This window comes from Osmia lignaria, chromosome 5 (assembly GCF_051020975.1).
Source record: "Osmia lignaria lignaria isolate PbOS001 chromosome 5, iyOsmLign1, whole genome shotgun sequence".
NCBI classification, from domain to species: Eukaryota; Metazoa; Arthropoda; class Insecta; order Hymenoptera; family Megachilidae; genus Osmia; species Osmia lignaria.
In genome coordinates this window covers 7123743-7145458 of record NC_135036.1, presented here as the reverse complement: position 1 = coordinate 7145458, position 21716 = coordinate 7123743, and the positions used below count along the sequence as shown (strand labels likewise).

General features: G+C 43.8%; 1 protein-coding gene across 6 annotated transcripts in view; it reads right to left on the bottom strand.

Moving 5' to 3' along the window:
- The window catches only part of LOC117605063 (nucleolar protein 4-like), a 116641-nt gene that overhangs the window by 63118 nt on the left and 31807 nt on the right, over positions 1-21716 (bottom strand). For 3 of the 6 annotated variants that reach the window (XM_034325886.2, XM_034325888.2, XM_034325890.2), the window contains exon 1: positions 8-1172. The exons of 1 other annotated variant lie outside the window; for it this stretch is intronic. Coding sequence is in view for 2 of the 5 variants with exons in the window: in XM_034325888.2 (XP_034181779.1) it covers positions 8-52 (45 nt within the window). In the remaining 3 variants the exon portion in view is untranslated. Of the gene's footprint in view, positions 1-7; positions 1174-21716 lie in introns of those variants that run through there. 2 more of the 6 variants (XM_034325887.2, XM_034325889.2) reach the window with 1 other exon arrangement.

The following is a 21716-nucleotide window of genomic DNA, read 5'->3' as shown; positions in this document are numbered from 1 at the left end:
GACTCACCTTGTGGTGCTGCATGATGGCAGTGGCCTTTCGCTTGGCGGACATATTCACTCCCGATGCGCCTCGTGTCTTTCTTCTCCTCGTGGAGCGACAACGATGTTTCCCACTCCTTTCCGCCCCGTCTATGATCCCGGCTTCTCCGTCAGTCTCGTGGTTATCAACTTCTTCCCTGACTCTCCGCTCGCACCCCCGAAAGCACCGTTCTCGTTTGGAAAACAAAAGCAGCCTCGATGCTCTCTTTTTCTTCTCTCTTTCTCTCTTTCCTCGATTTTCCGCCCTCTCCTCGTCGCGATAACGAGACGCGATAGGACCGTTTCGAATAATCTCCTCCGGATGGCACGTTTCCCCGTGAAACTTTCTCAAGTGTTCTCCGTTGTTCGTCGACGATCACCGATTCAGCGGGCGCAGGGAACGCGCGACCGGGTCTGTCCTTGTTCCGCGCGCTCGATCCGCGGCTAACTTCAAGCTCGCGCACAACAACAGCGCGTAGCGGCGCCGCAAACGGTACGCGATAAAATTCCCGCGCGGTTGCCGCAGGTGCCGATGTGGACGGGGAACGGGAGCGAAAGAAGGGCGGCGAGCCCGCACGAAAACTGTACCCTGCCCCCGGCTCGATTCTGTCTTCCGCTCACGTACCTGATGCTCCACGGACGAGCAACTCCGTCTCTATAAAGTCCATCGAGCCAATGTAACACCGGCGGAATCGTGATCAGCTGGTGGATCCGAACGTTGGAGCATCACAAAGGGGAACAGGTTAACACACGGCACACCGTTCGTAAAAGTTCCAAATTGGGAAATCGTCTGACACACTGGGGGCCTGATGAAACGCCCGTGGACACCAAAAGGGCAAGTTCGTGATCACGGATCGAATCGCGCCTCCGTTTCGTACGGTGATGTTCCTCCTCGTGCACAGGTCGCGTGTTCGCGCACGCCGCGAATTTTCAACCGTCGTGAAATCTGTCCGGACACGCTAGCCGCACGATCGTTATTCTACGCCGTCGATGTTGACGTTTCGATGTCGACGACGAGGGGAACCGCGAACGTGTTGCGATAAGAAAAAACCCCGGTTTACTAGTGCGACAGCTGAGAGAGCGTAACGCTCTTAGACAAAATCATAGAACGTCCTCGCATCACAGGCGCTCACGGCAAACTGACGACTGGCGACGCGGCGGCGACCCCCCACCCCTCTCGTTCACCTCACCCTTTCCACTACTCTCCTCACCTCCGGCCGCGCCGCTCCCCCGTTCCTCGCGACTCCCCCACATCTCCTCACCCCAACTATACGCCGACCTCACTCCACGTTTCACCCATACCCCGCACACCCTTCCCGTCTCTTTCTATCCCGTGCTTCGCTACCTTCCCTCCCCCGCCCCGTTCAGCCTCGTCCCACGTTACCCGTCCCCTCGTTCTATCTCTCTCCATCCTTGATGCCGCGCCCTGCTATGACCCGTACCGCTCTCACTCCCCGAACGGTCCTCCTCGAACGCGTCAACCCTCTCTCCTTCATCCCTGGTTCCTTTCGTCTCTCCCTCGCACTCTTGGTTACTCCGTCTCGCTTCCTCACGCGTTCTCTCGTTTCTCTCTCTCCTTTCGGCCAACTGTCCGCCTCGGTCTTCCTTTCTGCCGTTCCAGCGCCCTCGCCGGTTCGACTCGACTCCGACCCTCCCCGCCCCCGCCACCCGGCGGCGGCGGCAGCGGAGGCGGTAAGGTAGGGTCTGTCACCATCGGAGCACCGAAGGGGCCGGTGGACGGGTAACTCGAAAGGGAGAGGGGTGGAAGGGGCCGCAGCACACGAGCATCCACAGCAGGGCTTTCGTAGGGAAGGGAGGAGGAGTAGTACCTTTCGCTGTGGGAGATGGTTAGGGCGAAGGGGGACACCGGTTGTCGAGAGGGGCCAAGGGGCGCCGGTACTCATCGGCCGAAGGGGCTTCCACGGGTGTGTTAGGCTTGTGCTTAGGAGGGTTACGTGCACACCACTGCTCGCCCTATCTCTCTATGGACACGTCTGTGCCCGTGTGGAAATCGTGGACGTGCACGGGATCCGTGCTCTCTGTTGCTTGCCGTCTATCTCTACGACCATCTCTCTCTCCTTTCTTCTATCTATCTATGCCTCTCTTCGTTCCGCATCACTGTGCGATATCATTGGGCGATTCTGCTTGTGTGCGTGGCGACTTACTCGCGCGACCGTTCCACGATGACTCGTCATCCGAAAGGCAAGCCTCCGGTGCGTGTGTTCCGATGGCTCTTTAATGGTCCGTCTTTCGAGTTATTAGCTGGCCGACGTAACGACGCTCGCATCGACCACCTGCGGGTCTGATAAGGGAGGACACCACCGACGGTGTCCACCTTCGACTATGGGAACACCGGCGGAGGGATCGCGGGGCGCACGGTTTTACAACGGCCACTTTGTTCCAGCTCGCTCGCATGGAGACTGGCTTAACTGGAAACTGAAGGAAATACACGCTTCTTGAGCTTCAAAGGAACACCGAGCGGTTTGATCGATGTCGTGTACAGTAGCTGCTCGATAATTTCTCGCCGTGCGATTCCTGCCTTTCTGGGCCAGTGTATACTCATTTTCTCGGATAGATGGACGACTTCCATTCCGCCATTTCCACTTGACTAATTATTTATTTTATTAGGGGCTTCATGATTTATTTAAAACGATTCCGTTTCGCGTCGCGATGGCTTGAGGGCGTTGAAAATAAATAATAATTAAATTAAATAGTGTCTGTGGTATACCATTTTAACCCCCGGCTGACAGACCGCTGAGACACGGGATTATTTAAATTCAATTTTCGACTTTTAAATAAGCATCAGTGAAGAAATTGAAAAATTGCAAGCAAACGGAACGAAATTAAAACCCCGCATCCCTTTTACCATCGAGATCGCTTCTAATTCCACGGCGTCGATAGGGGTGGGAGTTCCGCCCACCCTTATCGGCCGACCGTACGCGATAACGATCTAAGCAACAGTTTGCCGCGGGGTTGGAAAACTTCGGGACACGGCGAGTGTAAAAAAGGTTGAAACTTTCCGGTGAAAGTGCGATCTTCCGCTTTCGATTCGACTCCCTTCGTCTCTATCGGCGACACTCTCTCCCAGTCACGATGTGTACGAGAAATTCCGCGTTCGATCGCTCACCTACCACCTTTCCTCCCCTTTTCCCTCGATTCGTGGACAATTTATTGACCCCCTGAAACAATTACCTTCTCGATAAAATCTCACTCGATGTCTGAAACGCTTTCCGTTAAGCTTTACACGCTCGTGTAATCCGCGCATGCAAATTCGTCCCAAATAAATCGAACAACTACATTTCAAATAATTAAGACGTGAAATGAAATGAACGGGAAGAAAGTTTCACGTGTCAGTCATGCAGTGTCGTTGATTTTCGTTTGCGAATGCAGTTTTCAATCCAAAAATCAATGATTACGCAGATGCGCACGGCTTTCCCGGGAACATATTATATTTTCGGTACCGTCATGAACTCGAATTTTACCTAAAACCGTTTATCCATCGCGATTCAAACGACAAATAAAAAGTTCTTAATCAATGCCGATAAAAACCACCCCTACACGAGTGACGCTGCGTTGAATTGCAACGAAATCAAACGACGGATCCAAGAAGCTGTCTTGCCGCCGTAAAGAACCACGAGTTCCTTTTCTTGTTCCCGCAGGAACGTATATATCCGTCATCGCGACGAGACCGACACGGTCGCGGACCTCGCAGCGTGTCATCCCGCGAGGGAACAAAGACCACTCGGCCAGTCGCACACCCCCGCACACTTTCAGAAGCGTCGAACCCCGCCGGTTTCCCCGTGGCGAACAAAAAATCACGTTCGAATCCGTGTCTGAAAGCGGTCGAATTAGATCTATAATACCGAGCCAGGCAGCCATCCCCTGAGCCGGCCATCTATACATACGTGTATGTGTCCCGTTTTCCGATGCGACCATAATGCAACGGCTGCCTGACGTTTGGTTCCCTCTCATACCTAATACAACCGCTGGCTCCTGCCACCATGTACTCGATCCATTTGTGCTACTATCGACGCAAGATACGCGCGTGCATTTCGCGCAACGTTACATACACGTATATACGTTATACTTGCATTAGGGCACACGTACACCTGAGCACGAGCGTGCATTACCTTCTTCTGTGTATGTACTGGCAAGCTTGTGTACACAGTGTGTCATCTCGCGAGCGAACAAAGTCCACTCGGCATTAGACACCCTTGGTTTCTGAAGCCTTGGGCGGTAGTCCCCTACCCTTTGCCAGCACCCCTATGTATCTCTCTCTCCGCCCGACCCACAACCTTCTCCCGTGAGCGCAACGACCCTCCTCCCCCTCGCGCCATCCACCTTCACCGCCTTCACCCTAACTCCACCTCTCACTCTTTCATCTATCTATCTCTTTCCACATCGACCCCTTCCATCCCCTATCTACGGGGTGTCCGTCCTAAAGTGATACACTCGCGTTATTTCATAATTATGAATAATAGGAGAATAATTATTTGTAAGGAAATTGTGGGGTGTAATGGGTGGAAGGTTTTTGAGGAAAGAAAATTTCTTTTTATACTGTTATTTTGGAGATACTATTGTTAATAATTTCAAAATGAATTCCTTTTCCACAGATAAGAATTCTAAAATTCAATTTTATTTTTTATCTATAAAGAGTTTTATTTTTTAGGAAAATATTTGTTCTATTTTATCCCCAAATTTTCTTTTAAATCTCGCGATCTCATTGCATGGCAGCAACGAAAATTAGTGTTAATTATTACAATTAGTTTCAAGTTATGTACCATACTGAACGCGTTAATTACTATGAAATAACGAAAGTGTATCACTTTAGCACGGACACCCTGTATGTTTCTCGTTCCCTAGAGCAGCGCCTGCCTGCCAGCTCCCCTATCCCCTCGTTCCGACGGCTCTGCCCGTTCCTCACAGTCGCCCTCGTCTCCTTCGCCACCCTCTCGCCCGCGCAGTGCTCCTTCACAAAAAACTCAAGTCCAGTGTGGGCGCAACGGGAGGTTTCTCCCTTCGCCTTCTTTTACCCTCTTCCCATCGTACGTTCCTCCTTTTGCCTGTACCGCTCCCCTGTCGGTCGACAGGAGGCTGCCCCTCTCTCAGCAACCTCATCTCGCCGTGCTGTGTCCCTTTTCCAAGCCAACTCTCATCGTGCTATATCTTAGTCCGATCGTTCTCTCTTTCCATCCCTTTCCTCCTCCATCTTTCTTCTCACCCGATGCCACACTAAAGTTCCTTCTCTTCTGCTGCCTGTCTTTCGGTCTGTGGCTCTCAACCTACGTCACTCCGATCAGTTGCTCTTCATTTTCGATCGGAATGCATCGAAAATTACGAAAGTGGCGAAACTTTCATTCCCTGGTCATCGAACTGAGAGATCGTGCGAATTTTTCAATCCCCTCCAATTTGATTCTGAAAAAAGAAATTCTACATTTTCCTACTATTTCTGCAATTATTATGGAATCACCTCCGGTTGTATCCATTTCGCGCAACGAAACAGTTTAACGCGCGCATTAACGGTGCGAAACAGTCGTCGAAAGTAATCGCGCACCTCATTTTTGACCGCGCGAATGCAATAAGATAATTAGAGAATGCTTGGCTAGCTATGAAATAAGGACGCTGGATCCAGCCAACCGGAGGATAATTCACCAACGTGTTGGCTTTTATGATATCCAGCGTCTTGGTTCTTGATCAATCGTAATGAGATCATTCGATTAAATCCCGATTCGTCGTTTAGACGGTGTCCAGTCTTCAGACGCGTGTCCGATATTTTTGATTATCATCGATACGAAGTCACACCTGTTTCGATTCTTTTCTTACACCATCTGCTTAAAATTTGTGTTTTGGAATCAGAATGACCCAGGTCCAGGTCTAGGTCTCTTCCAAGAAAATAGCAATGTAGAGGAAAGAGATCCCACCTTTTAATTGGGGATGGCATTCTTGAAAAATTAGCTCCTCGCTTAAAAGGCTGAAAATGTATGAAATTTAAATTTACGTGGATTGCCTTCAAAATTCCATGAGCTCGTAATGGAGAGGCATTAGATCGTCATATTCAGTTAAAAGGGTAAAAATCGGCCAAAACCGCATCGAAGGCTAAAATTCCAGGAGGATCCTTTGAAAAATCATAAAGTAACCCGGTCGTATCTTTCAGTGTAGCCAGGTATGACGCAGAGCGGACGTAGCAGGCAAGCAGCAGTCGCATCTCTGCTTAGTCTTTCTCTCTTATGCAGGACGTGGCGTGGCGCAGATATATGTCCGGCTGCATCCAAGAAAGAAACTTCAGCTTTACCATCACACATGGTGGCCACGTTGCCGCCTCCTCGACGCACAGCTTCGCCTCCACCTCTAATGTATTCCCCGGCGTTAATACCCGAGGAAGGCTCACCGAGGCCGTTCTGTCTCCATCGCACACGTGGAACGACTTGGTCCGTGTGTCCACGGGTTCCACCTTCTCTCTTCCCCTTGCACTATCGTCGCTCGCGTTGTCTTACCTCTCTCGGGGGTGAGAGGCTTCTTTTAATAGTGCTAGAACAGGATCCGCGGCTTTCATGACCGAGCGCGACCGCTGCAACGGGATGACTTTCAGCTCACGCCACTTTTCTCTTTCTTTTTTTTCTCTTCCAAGTTGATTTTATGGGTGTCTTTTGTGAGTCGCTTAGGCCCTTTGTCCGTTCGTCCCCACCAGTCCTTTCAGCCGGAACCCGAAGGAACACGATGGGTGACGGTGTTCCCTGGGAAATTAGAAGCTCTTTGGAAACTGGGCACCCGGGCCCGGACATAATACGGGGATTGTTTTGGACATGGGTGGCCCAGTTTTGGGGGGGACTTATTTTCAGCGGTTAAGTTGCTTCTTTTCTATCATCTTCAAGTTTGAAAACGTTTCTCTATGTGGTAAATTTAAAATTTCAAAGTTAGAATGAAATATTGATTCGCCTTTCTAATTACAAAATTACGTCTCAATGATACGTATGATCAAACACGTTTGACACACCCGTCCATATCTTCGACGCGTAACCACTTGTTACAACACATAGTTGAAGCTGATCGATCCGGCGTAATTAATGCTCGGTGCGAGCATGGGATAACAAGCAGCGTACCATGGTCCAGCACGCTAAGCGACGATATCTCACCGATCCCTCCGGACCGATGCAAAATTCCGTGCTTTTCGCATTTCACTAGTGAAATATACCATTGGATGGAATGTAACATATTCGTTTGTAAAATTGAAACGAAGTAATTATAAGAGAGGCATCGTGAATCAATTGCTCCAGTACGAATTAGAGAAGGTTGTCCGCGAGTAACAGGGACGCGATTCAGTTGGATGGAGTTCGGATCGGGTCTCGATTCCTCCTTTTTGCCTGGCTGGTCGAGCACGTCTCCGTCGGGACCCACCGGGAATCCAGCTTATCGCGAAACGTCGCCTCGGTTCGCTCGGCGAGGGACCAAGGGGGATACGCGAAACACGCTGACGTCCTGTATGACACGCGTGTTGCCCCGCGTGCGTGCAATAGGGGGTGGTTGCGTGTGGTGTCGTGCGATGTGTGGGTACCACCCACTGGACGCGAAGCCACTCGTTCGAGCCCCGATCTCCCCTTTCGCACAGGCAACCGAGCAACTGCCACGTTCTTGCACACGAGTGCGTTGCACGCAGCGCTGCGGCGTATGGTGCACCGTGATGCATCCTGGGCCTGCAACGAGAATGCACTCCGTGGACCGGCATAAACGGCTTAGTTGGAACGTTCAATTGCTACGAACGGGATGGGATGGCTGGTGCTGGCCAGCGATGGCTTTCAAGACGCTCTCAGTTGCCTCCGATACTGGGTGTCCTGGAATATGTGTTACTAACTTCAGTAAATTAATCGTCATTTATGTTAAAAATTGACGGATTAATTGAAATCATTGCAATTTATAATTCCTTAATTATAAATTACATTTTTTTACATATTCAACATTTCCACCATTATTTTGCTCCTCTTCGGGTATTTAATTACATATATTTGGTAAGAAGTTAATTTCTGGCATAATCTGAATATTTGCCTTTTTACTATGCAAATAGAAATATTATTTATTTAATAAAAATTACTTTGAACGATGTATTGATATTGTACTGAATCTCATAATAATAAGAAAAGATATTGAATATCAAATTATTGGTTTTGTGAAAGGAAAATGGAAAGATTCGATGCGATTACTTATTACAAAATATTCACTGGTGTCGCAAACACGTATCTTATGCTCGTAATAATACGAATTTAATAACAATAGTTGAATTTTTCGAAACGGTATTGATGAACGTATTAATGAGCAACTGGAAATATACGTAAACGTGTCAGTGACCACAGCGTAATATAATTAATGGCCAAGTTTCGAGGTATTAATTACAGAAATAATTACGTGCGATACAACTGCTTAACCGTGGCCGGGATAAATTGATGTGCCTGTAAATTTTACGCGCGATAAAACATCCTCGTGCAATGATAATTTCACTTTTTGATGGGGCACGACCGCACCAATCACCCAAATCATCTGCAAGTATTATATTGAACGATATCAACGAACAAAAGTCTGCTAAAATTGATGAGAATCAAATTGAAATGGAAACGAACGGTATACAAATAGATAAATTCGATTCATAATCAGGGGAATGGAATGATTCTAATAATAAGATGTAATTTCATGTATCTTCTTACGCTTAATTAGTAATGACACATAATTTGCATATAGTTCAGAATTAATTTGTCAGGTTTCTGGAAGGTATGAATAATTAAAATTATTTAATAAATGAAAATTACATGGAAATTGATCTTTCGATTAATTAATTACAAAAATAATGTCATTTTGATTAACTCTTTATCAGCGTTGATGAAGTCGTGTAAATATATACCATTTTAAAAGAAATCAATTAGAGACTCTAAATTTTTTCCTGATTCAATTTCTATTAATTAATTTCGAAGTCCTGTACCCAGTACACCCTGATGTATGAAAACCGGTTGAAATGGGAGGTTTAATAATTTCATACCAGGTATAATATTCGGATGCCGGTTGTTCCGGCGTTCAAAGTCTTCGTCCCCGGTCGTTCGAATAATTATGAGCGACGATAGATCACGTATGACCGACATCGGTAGCAAAACCTAGCCAATTGCAGCACACGTCATGCATCCGATCACCAAAACGCCTTCGTTCAGGCAATCATCCCCAGAATCACTGTCCACGCGTATCCAGATCTATCCGGCTGCGAGTCGATTCGCCTGGTGCCTAATTGAGAACAATGAGTAACTCGTCCTCTTGTTTGTCATGGGTATCTTTGACCAGTGGAGAACTTTAGGTAACATCATTCGCTCTCCAACTATCGTGATTTCTACATCGATAACTCAAAGCTTGTTTAACAATAAGACTACTGGCTGCATGATTCACCATTAACCATCATTGATTCGAATTCGATGGAAATTATTAAATTATTTATCGTAGGCCACCCTATAACTGCAATTAGCATTTATATTTCCAAATGCATTTTCAGTGCATCCTTGCAAATGCATCTTGCAAAATCTTGCATTTTTTTTAAATTCATTATTCTTTATATAGCGAAAATAATTTTAAAAAGTCTGGTTGACTTTTTTAACACCCTGTACCTTAACGCAGAGTGGATCTAGGCAGCCTGTTCACCGAAGCTCGCATCCATACACGCGTGTGTTACATCGTGCGTGCAACGATGCACCGCAGCGTGGTGCATGCCGAGCTGCACCGAGAATGCACTTCGCAGACCACCATAAACGATTGCACGCGCGAAGGGCCGCCTTGCCGTTCGTAAATCTGTCAGAAGCAGCATTTACGACGGCATTAATAAGCCCTGTACTGATGTAATCTGTCAGAATTCGTCGAATCGATGGGCATCGTGAATGTCCGCGTTACGGAAATGTTTTGGAATACAGGCTGATTGAATCGTTTCGTAATATGGGATGATTAAATGTGAATAAAAGAGAGAAAGAAATGAAAAATTTAGAATAAAATTTGTTCCTTTAGATAATATAATTTTTCGAACGAAAGAAATTTATTTGAGGGATGAAAGTAGCATAATCTCGAAATTTCCTTCGTTCTTAGTGGCAAGGGAGGAAAGCCACCCCTAGAGACGATAGAACAACATTGTTGATGACTCGACGCCACTAAGAGGGAAGTTATTTCAGTGGTTCGGGGAAAAGTGGCGGAAAGGCAGCGTCTTCGAGGCAACCCTACTGATGACACAAAACCAGCAAGCACTACCGCACTGCGCAAGGGGGTGAAAACGTACGGTACGCTCCAGTTTCTGGGCACATTTGCGTTTTGGGGCATCGCACAACCGGTCAGGGAAACGAAGTTTCCAAAGTTTTCACGAAAAGCTTCTCGAGGATTCAACAATCCACAAACTCACCCTCGATGTTGAGAAATAAGAAACAAAGTGAAATTTATATTTCTCGTTTATCCCGGGATGATCTATCGAATCTATTTAAATTAAATAATAAATTGATTTTTATTTTCTAATCTGTTGTCTCGTAATTGATCTTTCGAAATATAGCTTTCAAATCTTACCCCAAGTTTTGTTAGAAATTCTATGCAAGAACTAATTAAAATCTGCGGAGACAACTTACGAAGGGGATAACTTCTTTGGTCCCTGAACAGCTGAGCAAAAGTTTCATGTAAAAGTTATTTCTCGTCTATGAGTAAATTCAGAGTGAAACTTTAACTACGTTTTTCTCAAAACCCTGTTTTCCAACCTGGTTAGCAACCAACAAATTAATCCAATTTTTCAGATATTTTAAAAATTATTAGGATCTTATCTTGGAATTATTAACAAAAAAGTCAGTAACATTTTTTCCGGTTTTTTTTACTTGAAAATACTCATTTGACCTATATTCTATCTACAAGGTGGTCACATTTTTTCATACTGAGCTATTTTTTTTCATAACATATAGTAATAAATTTTCTGTGATGGTATATAAAGATAAATTTCGTTCAATTAATCTAGTTGAACTAATGAAAGGAGGAAAGTAATTTTTGACTGGTTATTCTGCTCTGCCCTGTTCGAAGTGCAGCGCAGCGCGGCGCCAAAAACAGCGGCACCGTCGTCACGGCAAAAACGGAAAAGGAAAATCGATAGCACCAGCAACAGCAGCGAGGGAGGGTAAAAGGGCACGGCGTCATCGTGGACAAACAGCTCGCGGGGAAGAACGACCGCGTTCCATTTTCGCCGTTCTGCTGGACAACTGCGAAGGCCACCGATACGCTATTTAACCCTTACACGATGAATGCTGGCTCATTCAAGATCCAGAATTGGTCTTGTGAATTCATTTCAATTGCATCAAATTGATTAACTCATTATTGAAAAAGAGGTCATCAAATGACCATAAAAAAAGGAGAACTAGAATCATTATTTTCAAAAAGATATTCCAAAATTCTGAATAATTTTTTCAAAATAAATCTGTGATAAATTGTGTAATTCCTGAATTTCTATTTATTATTGAAAAATAAATATTATTAACCTACTCTTAACGTTAACCATGTATAATGATGTAATTGCACCCCATGTATTTTCAGTGCCAAATGTAAAAAATGCAATGATTTGTGAAATTTTATTAATTTTTAAGAAGATGGGAATAAAATATTAAAAATTAAAATTCTTTTATTTTCCACCCCTTTACACAGAGAGAAGATCAAATAAAAATGTCCCAACACAATATAAAAGTTAAAATATCCAGTGAAATAAAAACTGTTACCATTGGGTCATGTTTGACCCAGCATCCATCGTGTGTGGCTATCGCGTGATCCAAGGGTACACGAATTTGTATGCACATTCACGTGCATCCATCTACGCGTCCTGCAAATACACGCGATTCGCGAGGGTGATATCAGAGGGTCCAGTCGCACACACTGTTGCCAACACGATAAAACCAATCACCGAAATAACCATGGATCACCTAGGTCAGCTTCTCTTTCTATCCTTACGGGCACGTGGCTACGCACACGATCTCGACCTTTGCAATAGCCATTGCTCGCGTGGACAGACACCAGAATTTCGATGTAAAGTAACGGCTCGGTGCACGAGATCGCTTATCTTTCCTCTTAGCAAATTGCGCACGGATTAGGTGATACATCGTACATGATTCAATAGATGCGAGGGGATGTCTTTGTTTTCGATACCATAAGAAAAATTTTCAACATTTTAATTAATATTTTGGAAACAAATAAAGCAATTTAATTTACTTCTGTTTTATATTTTTCTTAAAGCATCCCTTTTTTTAAATTTCCTTGATTCTATTCATTTTATCATCCCTATTTATTTAATAAAATTTCAACAATGTCTTCGAAAATCAAAGGGTTACAAAAATCAATTCAATCTAATTTCGACCTACATTTTTCTGAAAACATCCCCCACGAGTCATGATTTTCTAGCGCGACCCTCCCTGTTTCTATCCACTTTGCCAGCCTTATCCTTCTTCCTTTTGCGTCCCTCCGCGTTTCATTTCGCCACGCTTGCGTGTGTACACGCATCCCTTCTTTCAACCCCCATGAATCCCCTCTTAGTTTCGCACACGAGCGTGCCGTATCTACGTAGTAGAGGTATGCGTCGCTTCGAACACTGTGGCTCACCGATGCCACCGCTAAAGGTTTAATTAGTGAATCGGTTAATCCGATACGTGGCCATTAGCGTGAAATCGGGGGTGCATTACAGGGACGAAGAAAAAAAAAATACAACAGGTGATTTTTGTACAGATTCTCTCAGACTTACTTCATTCGGTTATTAAAAACGCATATGAAAATTTATTAAATTGATTTTTGGACATGTCGCTGATTCAATTTATAGTTTTTTCTTTTTTTTCTTTCAAGGTGTGTGCTACCTTAAGAGTATGAAATCCGAATGATCGCGTGCCAATACGGCTTTCATTGACCGTCTTTCCACCCTCGGCTCCTCGCTAGGTAAAGCAGAGTTTAAGAGAGGCTGGCACGCGTGCAACTGCGACAATTTATGCCGGTGTCCCGTTTATACCGAGCCCAACTCGTGCACCGGGTAAAAAAAGATGGCGAGAAAAGGGTTGGGGGATTGAACGCGTCTCGCGAACGTGCTGTCTCGGCGTGCTCACCTAATGGCAGCATAAACTCGCCCTAAAATCTTAAAATAGTCCCAACAATTTATGCGTCCTGTTGTTGCACCTTTGCCACCGTTCCCCCCCGTGGCTCCTTGCAATTCTACAAACGATACGAGGCTAAGGGGTAAGAACGGAGGGAAAAGAAGGCAACGCACGCACTTATGCACACGAATGGGCACCTGTATGGCGTGCGAATATACAGGGTGTGTTGAAAAATATGCTTTCGAGAGACTGGGAGTGGTTCTTCAGAACACTGTTAAGGATCACGCTAAATTCTCGTAAATTTAATTTCAATTTAAGCCTTTCCAATTTAAGATAATCTAAAATTTACCTAATCTAGCCTGTGTAATTTTCATTTATTAATTTTCATAATTTTTGATTGATTCTAAATTCAAAGGGTCCAAATTTTACTATGACACAATTTTTGGAATATCCTGTATAAGATAGATCTATATATTCATTTAAGAACTTGGGATACTAATATGGAATTCGAGGGTATTTTCTTGTGACAACAGCTCATGAGATACGTTCAAAGTTATGTTCGAACCAGGAACTGTGCTTATGTAGGCTGGGTGCGATATCAAACGCAATGCAATCAAACGGGAATCGATAAGACAGTGAGATGTCCTTAGTGGTGCCGTCTAAATCGAGGCCATTAGGAAATTAATGCATGTTAGGGTCGAATACATGAAATTAGGAGAATCTTGTTCAAATCTCCTATAAACCTGAAATACCGATCCCATATTACTGAAACTTTTGTTAAATCTAAGAATAATTAACATTACGAATGTTATAATCCAGATTAATTAATTCTATCAAAAGAAAGTAATTAATATTCCATCATTAGCTATTTGAATTTATCTATTGTTACTACAATTGTTTAACTACAGGATCCTACAAAACTAGTGTATAAATGGTATAATAAAATAATAATAAAACTTGATAAATGTGTCTTCCTATAGGTATACACTTTTCTAGCAATAAAACTGCACATCCCATGCAATAACGTCGACAACAATAGGGATCAATTCATAAAGGCGCATCATGTTCTGAACTCCAGCCAACAAGTGCCAGAATCGACATTGTTATAGAAAATATGTATCTACTAAACGTGTAATGATGAAATGAAGTACAATATGTACTCTGGAAGGAAATAACGTATTCAAAGAAAAAGGAAATAATATGATAACAAAGTCAAAAATTGAAAGATACTAATATCCTGTACTACTCAAAATGATATTAATCAAATTAGAAAATAAATATATTATTTGAAAAAATTGAAACTGCTAAAAATTATTTTTGGAAGACTCGAAACAGATTTTGAATCGTCCTGTAGAACACAGAATCTAACAATACTCTGCAGCAACGATCGCTTCCTAAAGTAGAGGTTCGCCATCTTCAGATAGGGGGGAAAAAAGCTATACCCGACAAACACACGATCCGCAGCTCCACTTTAGTCGGAGAGTGCACGCGTTTCGTCGAGGTAGTCGTCAGAATTATAGATAAGCGAGTGAAATTGCGTCCGCGTGCAGTCGAAAGCCACACACGTTGCCACCTACGTGCACTTCAGCGACCGATACGAAATGGCCTGGCGAAGAGGCGAAAGATAGTAACGTGGACACCTCTCACGCCCACTTCCGGCCCCGAAAGGGTGCTCGCTACCGGTACAGGACAGATAGCGGAGCTCCTCGAATCCGTTATCCTCCGCGTACTTACTTCAGTCGCAAAGCCGTTGTCAGGATTCGGGAGTACAGAAGAGGAACGGTAAACATTGGGAACAGTGTCGCGATAAAAAGAGCAGTAAAAGTGGGAATCCGGTTGGTAGCGAGGGTTGATGGACGGAAATATACGGAGATATGTACTTATTTTTATCTTATCGTGTTCGTGAAACAATTTTTGATTATCTGAAATTTGGAGAATTTCATTTCCAATATTTTATCTTAATCATTATTCACGATCTTAGTTCGTGTAATTTAAGGGATAATAAAAATAATTTTTCTAACTAAGAAAGGACATTTTTCAGTCAGGATATAGAGTCGTGCAAATAAACAGAGAGGATCCGGGTTCTGAGGTTTGTTTGTAGGTAGATACGAGGAAGCAGGCTGATAATTTGTAACAACAAACCGGTCGTACAATTTATCGTGCGTGGGGCCGACCGAAAAGTCTCCCTCGGCTACGCTATCTTGTTCCCTGCACGAGCCCCACCCCTTGATGATCACCCAGCCACAAACCTAGAGGGTATTTTTTTATTGCGCGACAGCCAGGCACCAGCCAGCCATCCTGCCACCGCTAAGACGTTCTCTTAAAGTGATTCCTGAAAGAGACTGTCTGCGTTCATCCCTTATCTTGGTCAAAATTCCTTGGGGATGAAAGATAATTTCCCCGTATTGCAAGAAAAAGAGTGCAAGAATTATTTATGCAAATTGAGAATTTGACCAGAGAACGAAAATCCGAAAAATTTTTCTAAGAAATATTAATATTTTTGAAAGAAGCCACGTTCTGATGTAAATGAAAGGGTTAATCTATCTACCATTTTCTTCACATCTAACTACATTTGTAATAAACTATTTTACGATCTCCCATCGTGCTGCATTACGTGACCACCGATGCAACCCTAAGTGCATCAGACTTTTCCAACAACAACAACATTTCCAACCCACTGTATCCATTAGCATTCCGCAATTATCCCCTTCAGAATCTCCAACACGTCAACTATTCCCATCAAACAATACCAATCCTCGTATTTCCTCCCGCCATCCTACCCCCGGTTATAATATCCTCGAGTACTGACATGATCGCAGAGGAAGGAAAAATCACTACCGAACAGGAAAGGTATTCACCTTGAAAGAGGGGGGAGAAAAATGGATCCATGGAAAGAGATTGTTTCTTCTTGGAACCAGGGGGTTGTTCTAGTTTCGGGGCTGAATTAGATCTGAATTTTTAATATTTCATATTTTTCGATATTCGGATATTAATATTTGATATTTTTGATAATATCATCTTTGCACAATGGCTCGGTGAAATTCAACGTGTCCCCTGGTCGAATATGGGGAGGGAAAAATGGATCCAAGGAGCACGGTCGCTGTTCGAGCTACAGGGGCTACTCCAGTTTCGAGGTTATCCGTAGATAGGGAAAAAAATGTCTCGGCCACGGCAGCTGGATAAAATCGTATCTCCCTAGCTGGCCTTCCACCCCCGACAGGCCGCTCCTTTTAACGAAGGGTACGTCCTCGTTGCCGGAGAGTATTGGCCACCACAAGCAAAAACCTGCCAGCCGTGGGTACGTACGTGAACGAGCCACGGGGATGCACGTAGACCTTCGTGCACGTGTAGTGGAAGGAGAAAAGAGGGTAGCGGCAGAAGGGATGGAGAAGGACGGTAAGGGTAGAACGAGCCCGTTCGAGGGAGAGAGAGAGGAAACGCTCGAATACAGAGAAGAACGAAGCTACGAGACTCGTTCCAACGCACACAGGCCATCCTATATTACGAAGTCTCACCCTCTATCCTGGCCAACCCTCCCTCCCACTCTCCCTCGCCCTCGTCCCACAACGCTCCCTCATTCCCCGAGCCCTCGAGATGAAACCCAACTTCTCTGCTACCTCGACTCTCTCGCTCACCCCCTTCACCCTTCAGCCCCGTTTCCCTTCGTTCTCGCTATGCCCTGTCGAGAAGAGTAAGGGAGTCCTTTGGGGTTGAATCGAGGGTGCGGGAGGGGCGGAAAACGGGACGGGTACATCGGTGCACAGAAGGTAGAAGGACACGGCCGGAGAGAAACGTGTCCGAGGAGCATCCCTATACTGGGTGCTCGGTATATCATGATCATGCTTGAATATATTCCTCGACTCTTGGAAAAGGGGGTTGTTTCGCTTCGAATCGAAGAAATGTTATCGGAATTAAAATGATGTGTGAAAAATTAGAAAAATAATTTCAACCTTTCCCTACCTATTATTTATTTCATTTTCTTTATTTTTCATAACGATTAAGTACTATCAATAATTTTATTATTATTGGGAGATGATTCGAATAATAAATTTTTCTCGATTTTACGATTTGAAAATATTGTCAATTAACAGCACCCAGTATTTCGTAAGTAGACACCCCGTATAGTCATCGGCGTGTACACAGTCGCGTACGCCTACATACGAGAACAGGCGTGCGTGTACGGTAGATATGTACACGCGTACATATGTATGTATATATAGGTGAACACCGCCGCTGGGCGATATTAATTTCTCTGCAAGGGCTTTCGTCCACGTACCTTCCTGCTGCGACTGTGCCAGGACCCTCGTGACCCCGCGCGAGAACGCTCCGAGTTGCGACTTTCGGCGGTCATTTCAAACCAACGCCAACTACCCAACCCCCCCGGCTACCCCGTACCGCCCCCGTGCCTCTTTCAAACCGCCCCTTGCGACCCTCGCCGAGCCACCCTATCCTGTCCTTTCGCAGGTAGCCTCTTCGTTTAGAAGCTCTCGGCTGAATGCGAGAGAGTTTGACGTAGATTGCGAGACCTCCGTGGAAAATCCCCCGTCCAGGTACGTCTGCCGCTGCCTTCTACGAAACGTTCTGGCACGGCGGACAAGTAGGACGGATTTCTGGGAAAAGTGAGGGATGTGTGGTGGCTAGAGGGGATCTAGAGGATTGAAGGTTTCCTTGAAATTTCGAGCTGGCTTGGAATGGGGTTGCTTATAAGCCGGGTTGGATATAATGTTCTATTGAAGGGGACAAAGACAACGGTAGCTTGTTGCCGACTTTATTCTGTTGTGAAATAATCGATGCTAGTGGCGGGTTTAATTGTTTGCAGATTTAAACCCCCCTAAGGAGCGATTCGGCTACGTGGTCAGAAGATACTGGGTTTTGACACTTTTGACACATTACTTTTTGAATTTTTACTATACAGAAGATTAATGAAATATATACTTTATAAATTGATTTTCTTTGTTAGACTAATTAATTGAATATTTTTAATTAAAGAATTATCGAGTAAATTATAATCATGATTAGTGTTATAAAATGACTTGTGAAATTTATATAATAATAAATAAAATTCCAATCACAACTGGAGACGAAAAATTGTGTATTCTATTGATTTGTTCCATTGTGGAATAGGATGATTGCGAGAAAATGAAATTACAATAAGTGACCAATAATCATGCAAATCACGTTACAAATTAACCTGCATGTATCGGATTCGATTAAACCCAAATTGAATGATTAAATTTTCGAGAATCAAGCAGAAAGCAGTTACCCAATTTTTCAGCTGTATTTCGAGATATAATGAAAGCCAATGAAAATCTTCGTCTCACGTTGAAACTCTAACTATAGAACTCGGTCGATCTGCTACTTCAACCTGAAATAGAAACGGATCGATTCGAACAAATTTGAATGTGGATGACGTTAATATAATTTTTACCACCGGAAAGAGCGTAAGAATTTCATAACTGAGCTTTACGATTGATATAAAACCTATTTTTTGAAACATATATACCAGCGTGGAACATTTCTAAAATATCCCTTCCCTCTAATTAAATTTAATTTAACTATTTCTATTTCCTATACATCTGCTCGAAGTTATCAATTTTATCTTTATCTATATGGACACAAAGGAAATAATTAACAGATAATTACGTTCAATCAAAAGAGACTCATTATTCTTTTCATAATGAATTCTAAAATCTCGAACTTTGCATATAAATAAAAAGAGGGGTATGAAACATTATTTCCAAACTTGTAATATTATCAAGCGATGAGAACCATCGATAGGTGATGATATAACCAATGCACAACTTTCGTAACAGGTAACAACCACCAGTTGACCTATTTAATAGGACTTTGGAGGAAAATGTTTCCCTCGACAATTCCACGACAAACGCAAACAGATTGATCGGCAAGATCAGCTTTAGCTCGAGGAAGAGAAGGAAAAATAGGAGCTACAGTGCTGTATCGGATTCGATCTGCAATTTACAAGCCCGCTATCTGGCACCATTATCAAATCGAAACGTGGCAGCTCTTGCGACAGGTGTAATTTGCATAATGCGTATCGAAACGACCGACCAACGGACAAACTAGATGGCTATTCGATTTGAAAGTGCATATTTTTTTAGGATCACGCCGAATAATATAGTTGATGATAAATCGAAACAAAATAACAGGAACGCATAAATTAATTAACATAATCATTTATATTTGCTGATTAACCTGTCAGTTACTGTTAATAATTAACCCCTTCAGCCCTGGATTTTTTGATACTCAGAAAAAAAATTCTTCTAACACAAAATATTATTTCTAAGACCTCCCTTGCAAAATTGAAATAAGTTTCCGACATAGACATTTCCTATCAATATTTTTTTTCAATTTTTCCCCAAATTTTTCCAATATTTCTATAATTTTCTATTAGAAATTTTGTGTATTCTATTAGAATATGCATTTGCATCCTATAAGAGTATGCAACAACTCCTCTAAATGGTTATCGAGCGAATGATCGGTCTGCTCAGCTCAACGCGACGATAGATCATCCTTCAGACAGCGAATCCCCTGTACATATTCCGGGAAAAAGAAGAATACACAAGATACGACGGTGGAAGCCATGGAAGTCAGAAAGTAGAGCGTTTCGAAAGGATTCACGGTATAGCTGGTGTTTGGTATGGACCGGCGAGTCGACGATCCTCTGTAATCTCGTTGAGGACGATCGCGAGCCATCCACCGGCTGACTCTGGATCCCGGAGTCTAAAACCCGTATAGTAGCCCGTAGCCACCCTCATCGCGCGCATAAATCACAATAGAGGCGGAAAGTGGCGTGGAGAACTTCTCAAGCAGGGATATGTTCTTGGTGTAGTCTTCCAAGGCGTTTGTTCCCCCTCTGACGTTGGTGCCCGCCACTTCGCCAGGATTCTTTCTCTTCTTTTTCCCGTTAGCCGGCTTCTTCTTTGCCTTCGCTCCTTTTCAAACCTGGCTAGTCATCCTTTTTGCGCCACGGTACGGCGAAGCTTCTTCGCCAAGTGGCTGGTGGAACCGTGTCACGGAGCTGGCACCGAGACTTGATGTATCGCGGAAATATCGTCGAATCTTTTGCGGTATAATGGCCGCGACGTCCGTGGCAAATTGCATCGACGTACAGATAATTTTTAAGATTGTTCAATATCGCGTGTTGAACCTCGCATCGCGGTGCTTTGGTCTTTTGGAAAACAAGAATGCTGCGATCAAGCTTCGCTAATCCCTATACGACATTTGCTGTGATCTCAGAATATGAAATATTAAACTTCAGGGTATTGGAAGTTATTAATAGAAAGAGGACCTGAACAATAATGAAATGCAAATACTACTTGAACAATTGGAGAAAAAAATTATTAGTTCCAGTGGAACGTTTTAAGGCTTTTCTATTAACCCTCGGACGGCGGACCATGGAGAGGGCCCCAATATTAATTTCAGTTCGTATGCTTATAATTCTAGAACTCACCGTAGTAATTAAGGGTTAATAATCTCAGAATAATAAATAAATCCCGTAACAAATGATAACTCCAACGAGGAAAATACTGAAGAAGATTTTGAAAAATATCAGAGAACATAATCCAAAGCGGGGAACAACATCTAACACGTAGTACCATTTTCCGTCTCGCTTTCCGTTCCGCTCGGCCAAGCATTAATCACACGTTAACCAAAATTGATTAGCCTCCCGCGATGCTTTAATCCGCAATTTTTCTTGCAGTCATTCTTATCATAGATCCTTCCTCAATCCAGCCCCATGATACACCGTACATAGCTGCGGTTATGGAGGAACGTATGTATACAGGGTGTCTCATTAGGTTTGGGCAAGATAGAAACGGCAAGAGGTGCCATTTAGTAAATTGGAAACGAATTTACTTTGCATCTTTTTTAGTAAAAATTTATATTTCAGATACAACATTCTATTCTCTATAAGAAAATACTGGGGTATTTATACTTTAATTTAACAATCATTGCAATTTGAAATTTGTTACAACTCTAAACTTTCAAAATCAGAAAATAAGATAACTTAGGTCCTAGCTAGTTAGCTTAATTTTTATGATATTTTAAAAAACAATAAGGCACCCTGTATATAATACCAACAAACTATCATCAGTCGATTCATCATATATTTCTAAAATGATGACATAAAATGAAATTTCAAATATGGTCCCATGATTTTGATCGACGGTGTATATACGGGCACTTCTGTCAGGAACATACACCTATGCACTCACGTACAGCTACAGAAACTTACACGCAAACGTACAGGGGACAAATATGGGGTGAGAGGAGGGGGATGAAAAGACCGAACGTCGTCCTTTATACCTTAGGTGGTCCCGGTGGATTCTCCGAGTCCTCCTTTCGTATCTTTACCCCCATTTCATCTTCTACCACCCCACCGGCTCCCGAGCCACCCTTATTCTCTCTCTTCTAGCCTTTGCCGTGCTTCTCGGATCGAGTCTCTTAGGTTGGGTTACCTCGTCCCTCCCTTCGTCCCTGTCGCCCTTTCGAATCGCCCAAGGCAAAAAAAAACCTGCCAGCCCCTGGCTGCCGCTAACGGTCGAGGGTGCAAGGGGGGTGGACGAAGGTAGAGAG